Source organism: Chiloscyllium plagiosum, unplaced genomic scaffold (genome assembly GCF_037043375.1).
Source record: "Chiloscyllium plagiosum isolate Xiang-an unplaced genomic scaffold, Cpla_swu_hap1 HiC_scaffold_34, whole genome shotgun sequence".
Lineage (NCBI taxonomy): Eukaryota > Metazoa > Chordata > Chondrichthyes > Orectolobiformes > Hemiscylliidae > Chiloscyllium > Chiloscyllium plagiosum.
The window spans coordinates 38615433-38627553 of record NW_028270172.1 but is presented as its reverse complement, the minus strand read 5'-3'; the positions used below and the strand labels follow the sequence as shown (position 1 = coordinate 38627553).

General features: G+C 39.2%; 1 protein-coding gene across 5 annotated transcripts in view; it reads right to left on the bottom strand.

Moving 5' to 3' along the window:
- Positions 1 to 12121, bottom strand: part of mboat1 (membrane bound O-acyltransferase domain containing 1) — a 130644-nt gene that overhangs the window by 19554 nt on the left and 98969 nt on the right. For 4 of the 5 annotated variants that reach the window (XM_043719158.2, XM_043719159.2, XM_043719161.2 and 1 more), the window contains 2 exons: positions 8433 to 8536; positions 3487 to 3551 (listed from right to left, as the gene is read on the bottom strand). In XM_043719158.2, the coding sequence (XP_043575093.1) occupies positions 3487 to 3551; positions 8433 to 8536 (169 nt within the window). The remainder of the gene's footprint in view (positions 1 to 3486; positions 3552 to 8432; positions 8537 to 12121) is intronic. The other variant, XM_043719160.2, reaches the window with a different exon arrangement.

The following is a 12121-nucleotide window of genomic DNA, read 5'->3' as shown; positions in this document are numbered from 1 at the left end:
TTCCAGGTTGAACTCTATCTGCCACTTATCAGCGCAGTTCTGCATCCTTCCAATGTCCTGTTGCAACCTACAACAGCCGTCCACACTATCCACAACTCCACCAACCTTTGTGTCATCGGGAATTGCACTAACCCATCTTCCATTTCCTCATCAAGTCATTTATAAAAATGACAAAGAGCAGAAGTCCCAGAACTGATCCCCCCAGAACAGTACTGGTCACCGAGCTCTCGGCGGAATAATTTCCTCTACTACCACCCTCTGTCTACCATGGGCCAGCCAATTTTGTATCCAGACAGCCAGGTTTCCCTGTATCCCATGCCTCCATAGTTTCTGAATGAGCCAACCACAAGGAACCTTATCAAATACCTTATTAAAATCCATTTACAGCGTATCCACTGCTCTACCTTCATCAATGTATTTTGTCACATCCTCAAAGAATTCAATAAGGTTTGTGAAGCATGACCTGCCCCTCACAAAGCCACGCTGACCATCTCTCATCAAACTATGGTTTTCAAAGTAATCATAAATCCTGTCAAAATCATTTCTAATACTTTGCCAACCACAGACGTAAGACTGACAGATCTGTAATTCCCAAGATTGTCCCTACTCACTGACTTGAACAAGGGAATAATATTTACCACCCTCCAATCACCTGGCACTGCTCCAGTGGACAGTGAGGATGCAAAGATCATCAAAGGTGCAGCAATCTCTTCACTTGCTTCCTGTAGTAACCCAGGGTATATCCCAGCCCATGACATTTATCTATCATTGTTATTCAAAATTTTCAGCACATCATCCTTAAAATCAACCTGTTCAAGCATATCAGTCTGCTTCATGCTGTCCTCAGAAACATCAAGGTCCCCCTCAGTGAATACTTAAGCAAAGTATTCATTAAGGACCTCCCCTACCTCCTTCAACTCCAGGCACAATTCCCTTCACTATTCCTGATTGGCCCTCAATCTGGCCATCCACTTATTCCTCACATAAGCGTAGAATGCCTGAGGGTTTTCCTTAATCCTCCCCGCTAAAGCTTTATCATGCCCCTTTCTAGCTCTCCAAGTCTTCAATTCCTTCCTGGTTACCTTGGAACCCTCTAAAGCCCTGTCTGAATCTTGCCTCCTCAACCTTAAGTAAGCTTCCTTCTTCCTCATGACTAGATGTGCCACTTCCCTTGTCACCCAAGGTTCTTTAAATCTACCATCCCTTCGTTGCCTCAGTGGGACAAAGTGCTTCCTAAACAACCTTCACATTTCTGTCATGCATTTCCCTAATTGTTCCCAATTTAGGCGCCCCAGTTTCTGCCTAATAGCATTGTAATTCCCTCTCCTCCAATTAAATACTTCCCCATACCATCTGATACTATCCCTCTCCATGAGTGCAGTAAAGGTCAGGGAGTTGTGATCACTATCACCAAAATGCTCTCCCACGGAGAGATCTGGCACTTGGCATAGTTTGTTGCCAAGCATCAAATTCAAAATGGCCTCCCCTCTAGTCAGCCTGTTCATATATTGACTCAGAAATCCTTCCTGGACACACCTGACAAAAACTGCTCCAGGAGAAAGTGAGGACTGCAGATGCTGGAGATCAGAGCTGAAAAATGTGTTGCTGGAAAAGCGCAGCAGGTCAGGCAGCATTCAAGGAGCAGGAGAATCGACGTTTCGGGCATAAGCCCTGCTCCATCCAAACTATTTGAACTAAGGAGGTTCTAATCAAGATTAGGGATGTTAAAATCACCCATAACATCAACCTATTATCTGCACCTCTGCAAAATCTGCCTGCTAATCTGCTCCTCCGTGTCTCTGATGCTGGCGGGAGGAGGGGGGAGCTGTAGAAAACTCCCAATAAAGTGACTGCTCCTTTCCTGTTTCTGACTTCCACCCATACTGACTCTGCAGACAAACCTTTGATGACCTCCCTTTCTGCAGCTGTGATATTATCCCTGATTAGCAATGTCATTCCCCTGCCTCTTTTACCTCCTCCAATCCTTTTTCTAACATCTAAACCCTGGAACATCCAACAATCATACCTGCCCCAATGATATCCAAGTCTCCATAATGGCCACAACACCATAGTTCCAAGTACTGTTCCATGCTCTACATTCGTCATCCTTATTCCTGATACTTCTTGCATTAAAATAGACACATTTCAACCCATCACACTGACTACACATTTGCCCTATGAAGTGCCTATCCCTTCTCATAGATCCTTTGCACGCTGTAGGCTGTTCACTACCTACTCCATCATGTGATCCATAACTCAGGTTCCCACCCCCCTGCCAATATAGGTTAAACCCTCCCGAAGACCTCTAGCAAACCTGGTCCCCAGGATATTGGTGCCCCTCCAGTTCAGGTGCAACCAGTCTTTCTTGTACAGGTCCCACCTTCCCCAGAAGGTATCCCAATGATTCACATATCTAAAGCCCTTCCTGCTATACCAGCCCTGCAGGCACGAGTTCATCTGAACTCACTCTCTATTCCGAGCCTCACTAGCCTGTAGCACTGGTAGCGATCCTGGAATTACTACTCTGCTTATCCTGCCTTCTAGCTTCCAACCTAAACACCCTATATTCTGTTTTCAGGTCCTCCTCCATTTCCCTACCTATGTCATTGGTATCGGTTAGAAGACAGATTCACTGAATCTATTGAAACGTGTTATCTGTAGAATATTGACAAATCCACTCAAAATGTACCTATTGTTCGCACATTAAAAAAAACCTTATATTGTTCTAACGTTTTCAAATATATTCCTGTATGTGCATCCTCTCCATTTTATGAAGGAGATGCTTACAGAATTCAGCCACAACTTGCAGGCAGACTTGCAGCCTCAGATCAGTGATGGCTATGGCTATAAAGATAACTGTAGCTGTGAATTTTGTTATGGATCATTCCAGTTCGGAGCAGATGAAATCATTAATATCTCCCAGTTCACTGTCCCAACCACTGCTGTTTAAGTAAGGCGACTAACACTCCTTATGCAGGATGGGAGTATACACTAACTTCTCTCTGACCAAAGAGATGCAAGTGGATTGTGCATGTGGTTTTGCCAGACTTCCTCGCTCCACTATGGCACAGGACATCAGTGACCAAATATACTTGACATTGCAGGCACTAAATCTAAATGTTGAAGTGTACTGGAATAGGTTCCATTCCCCGAACATGCACATCCATGCTCAGCTTACTTAATGTCCTGTCACCTGGCAGCAGCCATGCTCCCTTTGTTCCACAACAATTTACTGTTGTTTGAACCAGTACATCAAACCTGATAGCGATTGCTTGCTGAATGATACGGTTTATTCACCAATTTCCCAGTTTATGTCTCTGCTAGGCATCTCAACTACACATGACCAGTAACATTAAAGGAGTCTGTAATGTACATAATACAATTGAACAAGTGTTACATGTCACATGAGTTATGCAGAATTTTGGTCAACACAAATCCTGCACTGCTTGCATTGAATTTTGTGCACATGACAACAATCTTGCTTACCTCTTCAGCCAAGCTCCAGTTTGAATGTTCCAACTATCAAGGCACATTTTAAAACTTGTAGCAGTCTGATAATGAAGTATATAAAAAGCAGTTAGTAAATTCAAAGCAGGAGGCTTCTTTCAGTATGAAAGAAGAAAAATACAGACTGCCTGAAAGAATTTTCAGATATACAGATTTAAAGTACATGTATATTTCCTGAACTTCCAAAAAACAGTCAACAGACTGGACATGAAACATAACTCTGTTTCTCTCTCCACAGATACTGTGAGACATGCTGAGTTTCTCCAGAACTGTTTTTATTTCAGATTTCGAGCATCCACAGCTTTTTGCTTTGATTATAATATTATGCTGTAAAGTGGGAGGCTTATATTTTTCACATCATTTATTTCAAGTTTGGATTCTTGGATGCTGGATTAGTGAGAGATATGCTTTTTCTCTGTGCATCTGAAGTTAATAATTAGTTTATAAATATGTCTGTAGATCAAGTGATTTCTTTTGAAACAGTTTTTAAGGCCTGGATTTAGAATTAAATGGAGTTTTGTGTACATTTGGTAGAGTTTTATGACCTAACAATGTAAATAAACTCAAGATTAGATAGTCAAGAGAAGTTTGATTAAGTTTAAGGGAAACACTCATACCTCAACAGATTTTACAAAAAAGTTACTTTGAACTTTTGCAGTCCTGTGAAGTCCTTGGATGAAGATAGCTGCATAGACCAGTATTTCTCAGAGAAAGAAAAAATATAGTGAAACTAAATTACCTAAAACAGAGTAAGTATTAGTCCCAGACCAGAAGAGGTTACTTAAAGCAGAGTACGTTTATCCATGAGGAAGCTATCTGAAGTTCCAGTCACAAATGACTAAAACCCACTGAACTGTTAAGGACAGTGATTCTGTGTAAGTATCGTACAGATGGTGTTTTTGGGTACTGTACCAGGTTATTGCAGTTATGGCAAAGACTTCTTAAAAAGGCAAATGAGTTAACTTTTTCTTTCAAAGGAAATGGTGGATAAACATATGGAAATCTTGCTACAGACAAACAAGACACTGTTGTTCCCAGCTGGAATACTGTATAGTTTTTGTTCCTATGGAGGTAGTCCAGAGAAGGTTCACTTGGTTGATCCTAGGTATAGAATGATGAGGACAGGTTGAATATATTGGGCCTGAACTCATTGGAGTTTAAAAGAATGAGACTTTATAAAATATAAAAAGATTCTTAGGGGCGTTAACAGGGCAGATGCAGACAGGTTGCCTCCTGTTATGGGAGTGTTGAGGACATGAGAGCATAATATCAGAGTAAGGGGTTGCCCAAAAAGAACAGAAAGGAGGATTTTATGTTCTCTCAGATGGTAGTGACTATGTGGAATTCTTTACCACAGAGGACTGTTGAGACAGAAGGTGTTAAGTATATTCAGGGCTGGGATAATGAGATTTCAATAAGAGAATCAAGTGCTATGGGGAAGAAAAGCAAGAAATTGGATTTGAGAATTATCAGATCAGCCATGAACTCCCTGAATGGATCAGCAGAATCAATGGACAGAAACAGCATTCTGTTCCTTCACCTTATGGGTGCGTCTCAGTACATGCAAAAGCTGATTTTGTTCTTTTCAATTTCTACGAGTGTTTTGAGATTAATGGGATAACATTTTATGTTTAAAATCTTTGAATATGTGTAATAAGTAGAGAATTTAGTTTATTCAATACCATCTTCATGTCTTTTGCGTGGTATTATTGCCATACCTAGTGGCATTATTGCTAGACTATTAATGCAGAGACCCATATAATGTTCTGGTGATCTGGATTCAAATCCCACAATGGCAGATGGTGGATTTTGAATTCAATAATGATCTGAAAATAAGATTCGAATGATGACAATAGACCCATAGCTTATTGTCAGGAAAAACTAATCTGATTCATGGAAGTCCTTTAGGGAAGGAAATTTTCCATCCTTATCTGGTCTGGCCTACATTAGACTCCAGACCCACAGCAACATGATTGACTCTTAACTGCCCTCTGGGCAATAAATGCTAGTGACACACACATCCCATGAATTATAAAAGTCACGGTCCTATATGAAGTAGACTCGAAGGGCAGAACAGTTAACTTGTACTCCTGTTTATATGATGGTTTTTAAACACACACCTTCTATTCAGGTAAGATCAATATGTGTACAGAATTCTGCAAACGATATTAATTCCGCAAGCCAAACAATAATTTGGAGGTGCCTCGGTAACAGGGCACAACCATTTCCAGTAGTCGCAAGCAAATTGTTTCAATGTCCATTAAAGGTCACATTTCCCAATCTTTCCCTCCTCCCTTGCATTTTGAGCTAAGAGGATTTGAACTATTTCTATGTACTTTTCTAATGGAATTCTCCTGCAATGAAATTTCAAACCAAACCCATTTGTGAACATCCCAGAGTTTGCTCTTCTCTCTTGTATTTGAAGTTCCAAGACTCCGTTGCCCTCTCTCTCAGATATCTTCCACGCTGCATTTTTCTTTCCACTTATCAATCATTAAAAACATCCTGACCACAAATCTCAAAAGACTTCTTTGGGAGAATATACTTTTTATTCTATTTCTTCTCTTGACAAAGATCTAGTAACAGACTTGATGTGCACAAAAAATCTGGGGGATAGTTTGATGGTAATAAAATACAATACACAAGCCTTGTGCGTGACCATGGCAATGCCAAAGAATGGACAGGAAATCACAGACTGGGAGATGCAATTCACAGGATATAAAGAGCCAGCAAATGTTATCACACATTGACAGCACCAAAATGTGGAATCACTCCCTCAATTTCAGGCAATAAAAACTAATAAAAGGCTTTAGATCTTTCTACATTTACAGATCTATATTAGCATTATTGAATCATATGCTGGCAATGACAAATGGACAATAAAGATTTATTTTCTGACAAAGAGAATGAGAGATAATCTTAGTGAAACATAAAATATTCTGAGAGGCTTGACAGAGTAGATACTGAGAAGATCATTCCCCTCCTGGGGAATCTACAACACAAAGGAACAGTTTAATAGGGGTCTCCCATTTAATACAGAAATGAGGAGGAATGTTTTTTTCTCTTAGAGGTTTATAAGTATTTGGAAATCTCGTCCCCCTAAGAGCAGTGGAAGATAAATCACTGAATATATTCTAGGCTGAGTAGGGCTGATTTTGATTAGTAAGGAAGTAAAGAGCTATGGGGGTTTGGCAGGAAAGTGGAGTTAAGATCAAACCAGATCTGCCATGACTTTATCACCTGGAAAAACTGGCTCAAAGGACCAAATGGCCTCCTGCTCCTATTTTCTATGTTCATATATTAGGGCAATTAAAAACAAGTACAAATAGTCCAGAGGCTGAACTCTTTACTGATATACATCTCCCAACCCAAACTGACATCTAATGAGCAAATAAATGCATGACCAAAATCCTATTATCTCAACCCAGAATATGTACTTCATTTGTGAATAATGATCACTGAACACTAGCGGTGAAGTTAGCTTTTTGTTATAAAGTGCAACTTTACTTGTATTATTATTCTTTCATCCATTAAATTGACAGTTACTAAATATGACAGCATATTTTGCATTGCCTCATCTCCCTCCACTTGACTTGAATTGCTCGATTGGCATTGCCTAACAAAAGCAAAAGACAGAGTATTACTACGCTTTAATTTTGGAATGCTACGGATCCTTCAGAAGGCTGAATATGGAAAAGGGGGTTGATAGAAATTAGTCAATCCTCATTAGAGGCTGGAATGTTATGATGAGGACTCAGAGTCTCGTTCATAAGTGACCCATAACCTCTAAGTGCATGTTGGGCTTCAAGTGATTCCCACAGTTAAATAGACCATCAAGACTCACTATCAAAATTTAAACAATAACATAGGTCTAATGGACAAGGGGTTGTAGAGATGAAGGTACAGATACAACCATACTCAATGTAAGGTCCCAACTTCAGATAATTGGAGAAAAATAAATTTTATTTAAAATAGAGAGGATGAGTTATTGATTACACTGTTAGAAATTGTTTCCAAAATATGTATTTGCAATATTAAACAGATTAGTTAATAAATTTGGATCATTTGAACAGTGACAGTGTAGTAATGTCATTATCTGGTGTTAATGACTGGAAAACATCAATCTTATTTTCATCGACTTCAAGGCAAAATAATTAATAGCAAATTTATTTTTGAAACTCTATTAACTGATTTCCTTTAAAATCTAAAATATTGGTGTACCTATGAAGAAGTCACACATTGTTTTAAAATCTTAAAAAAGTGCTTTCATACCATTGTTTCACATATTAGAAATTTGAGGTATCTGGTTTATTAATCTGCCATAGAAACAATAAGACTTGCTTTCCATTGTTTCGTAACCAATAACTGCATGGCAGTCCATACTTGTTTTCCACAACATCAACTGATGGAGCTAGCCAGAGCAACACCAAGTCAGTTAAATCTTATATTTGTCAAACAGTCAATTATTTCACTCGCAGTAATCTGGTCCAACAAATTGAATGCATTAGAAAGACACTGAGTGACAAAACATTGACAATAAACATGCAGCATCCAAAAATAAACCTCATGCTTCGTTCACTCATGCACAAGTGAAAGCAGTTAAGTCAAATTGAATGATTGCTATTATAAAGTTTTACAATTTAAAATTTGGTCTTTGAATTAATCCTCTTTACTGTCTGTAACTTTAGCAATGTGAATCCAGCCCAAAACAAGGTATTAACCAAAATTAAATAGATGACAAGATGAGAAACTTACAGAATTTATGATTCAAGTAAATCAACTTTGTTTGAGGTAACAACATAAAGGTGATTGTGTGAAAAATAGATATGTATGGTTTTAATCTCATTGGGAATTCGACATGGCAATACAGACTACAATATATTGTGTCCAGAATCTACACATGTACATACGAGATTAATTCTCACCTCAATATTCCAGATATTTAGGTTTGAGATTAAGTCCCATCGTAAATTTCCATTTTTATCAAGGCCATTGAACCCAAAGCCACCTGCATTATTGACTGCATCAGCTAAAAGACACAAGAAAAGCAGATAACTAGTCATTGCTTAATTTAGTTTCTCAAAGAGTATCAAAAGGTTTTAGCAGTAGTTAGTAATATTTTGCACTGCTTAAGTTTTTAAATCACAAATTAATCATCAAAGATAGCCTACAAAATTAATTTAAGTTAACCACCCACATTACAAAAGGTTCAAATGCAGGGAGATGCATAATTTATGTGGAATGCTAATGAGAACAGTTCCTACATGATAAACTAACTAAATGCACAACGGACAGAGACCTTTACCTGTGGCACAGGTTTTGAGTATTGAAATTGACTGAGATTGGACATCAGTAACTCTTCCATCATGATGGAATATATTCATTGTACTCAGCAGAAAATTTAGTTGAAAACATTCTGATACCACAATGATTCAAACACCGGGATGACCTTGTAGTAGGAAAATGTAATTTGTGTGTGTCAAGGTTAATTCATTGAACTGCCACAGTTGACAAAAATGTCAGCAAGCAATGTTTGACTCTACTCCCTCTAGGCGAGGGCAATTTAAGGTGCTGCAAGAAGATAACACAAACAAAAATTGGAATAACACATTTAGCTTATCATCTATGATAATTAGCACTTGGATAACTAGACTGAAATCATAGAATCCCTACAGTGCGGAAACAGGCCCTTCAGCCCAACAAGTCCACACTGACTCCCAAAGGTTAACTCATCAGACCCATTCTCCTACTACTCCACATTTACCCCGGACAAATGCCCCTAACCTACACATCCCTGATCACCACGGGGAACTTAGCATAGCCAATTCACCGAACCTGCAATTTTTAGACTAGGGAAGGAAACCCATAAAGATACGGGGAGAATTTGCAAACTCTACACAGACAGTTGCCTGAGGCTGGAATCAAACCCGGGTCTCTGGCACTGTAAGGCAGCAGTGCTAACCACTAAGCCACCACGCTAGCCCATTCTCTCTTTAAAAATAGCAGTAAAGATGCATCACGAAATGATGTAAGAAGAAACAGAAAATAGATTGATCACATTTAAAACGTTTTCGTCACTGGTTCATCTTAAGGTAGAATGGACTTTGAAAACTAATGCAGATTATCAGGAATAAGAGGTTCTTGTCTTATGATCCATATGTTTAATTTGTGTAGTTGGTTAATATGATGGTTACTAGGTGAAACGTACTCACAAAAGGTACAGATATTCTTTAACAACAGAACATACATTTATTACAAAATAGAAGAAATAATCAAAAATAATAACAGGTAGATAGATCTCAACAAAAATATGAAAACAGAGTGCTGAATCTTACTTTATTTTTGACTAAGTCTGAGTTGCATTGAGTTAAAGAACTTTTCATCAAAAGGTCAAGCAAGTTCTGTTGCCTTATCTTACCAAATCCACCTCAATAATTACCTACCATATCCCAATTGCATCCTTCACATCTGATTTCTGCCCCATCTTATCAGAACAACTCATTACTCGGCCGATATCCTCTCAAAGACCAGCACACCTTGTCCCTGTGCCATCTTTGAAAATCCATGATGCATCCAAATAAGCACTTGTCAGTACAAAGCTGATCTGCACAGTTACTGACATCGTCCCAGGGAAGTAGCAGCGAGGATAAAATTGGAGCCCCAATTTGCATATAAGGTCCTGGAAGCTCTGCTGGATGGGCTGGTGCTGACATGGGAATTTCTTCTATCAGGGACCGGGAATCGGCTTAGCTCAGTTGGCTGGATTGTTGGTTTACAGAGCAGTGTAATGCCAACAGTGTGGATTCAATTCCCATCACTGGTTTGAGGTTACCATGAAGGACTCTCCCTCTCAACCTTTTCCCTAGCCTGAGGTTGGGCGCCCCTCAGGCTCAATCACCACCAGTCTCTTTTCTCTAATGAGAGAGCAGCTCCTATGGTCAGGTAAGATTATGGTGACACAAAAAAAAAAGCAGGGGCCATGCCAGACTGGTCCAACATTTTCACCAACTTAAAAGACTCTCAGCTATCTGGACAAATGCACTAATCAGTGGGAAGAAAGTCAATCTGCTCTTCCAATCTGCCAGGGTAAGTGACACACTCTTTAGATTACTTACAGTGTGGAAACAGGCCCTTCAGCCCAACAAATCCACACCGCCCCGCCGAAGCGCAACCCACCCATACCCCTAACCTAACACTACGGGCAATTTAGCATAACCAATTCACCTGACCTGCACATCTTTGGACTGTGGGAGGAAACCGGAGCACCCGGAGGAAACCCACACAGACACGGGGAGAACGTGCAAACTCCACACAGTCAGTGGCCTGAGGCGGGAATTGAACCCGGGTCTCTGGCGCTGTGAGGCAGCAGTGCTAACCACTGTGCCACCATGCCGTCTTCTCTCCGATATCTGGCAGTCACTCTCTCTCTGGCTGTACCCATCTCCTACCAAAGCTCATGTTCTAACACTCTCCCTATCTAGTGCACCATCTTCTCTCACTCGCTGTCACTAACCCCAAAATGACACCACTAACTCTGCATGCCCTCTGTGTTACCTACTCAGTCACTGGTAACACTTCTCCATCTGCACTAAATGTATAGGATGTGCCACACATTCATCTTTTATAAATTTATTTGAATTAACAAGTATTTTGTTTTAAATTAATCATCAAAAAATATTTCAGAGAAACTCTCGATAAATACATTTAATAACACTCATACATTTTTCAGTAAAAATAAGGCAGACATGAAAAATACACAGTTTACAAGGTTTTAAAACTTATGAATGCTTTCTGACACTGTATGTAAATCATCACAATGCAATACACAGACCTTTCTGACCAAAGATTAACATATTGATATATGCATGTGGATTTTCAAAAAAATTCTTGAAAACAAATCACACAATGGGTTTACGGCAAAGATTAGAACATGTAGATTTATTTAGATCAGAAAAATATAGAGAGCACTATACCACAAAGGAAAGTGCTGTGAATTCAACTTTTCATGATTTATATTATTAATTTGGCTGAAGGACCAAGTAACTGTTGAAACTAAAAGTACATTTAACAGTAAGAATGAAACATAAAACAAGAATAGATTAGAAAACCTTCAAGCTGGGCAATTAAGTAGTAAATGCACCTTAACACAGATTAAGGTGAGGTGAAGAACTTTAGTTGGAAAAGCAAAAAATGTTTTAGAAAATAAACTAAATGGGGGGATAGAACAAACAATAATTCGGGATACAGTGAACAAAAAGTCTTTAAAAATAGCATCTGAGATTGATACTCAATAGGTTTGGCAGAATCTGTGGGGAGAAAGCAGAATTAACATTTCAAGTTCGATCGACAGAACTGGCTTGAAGGTAGAAGAGGCTTGTGACCAGCGGTGTGCAATGAGGATCAGTGTTGGGTGCACTACTTTTTGTCATTTATATAAATGATTTGGATGTAAACAGAGGAGGTATGGTCAGTAAGTTTACAGATGACATCAAAGTTGGAGGTGCAGTGGACAGCAAAGAAGATTACCTCAGATTACAACAGGATCTTGATCAGATGAGCCAATGAGTAAGAGATGGAGTTTAATTTAGATAAATTAAATTAGATAAATTGCGTT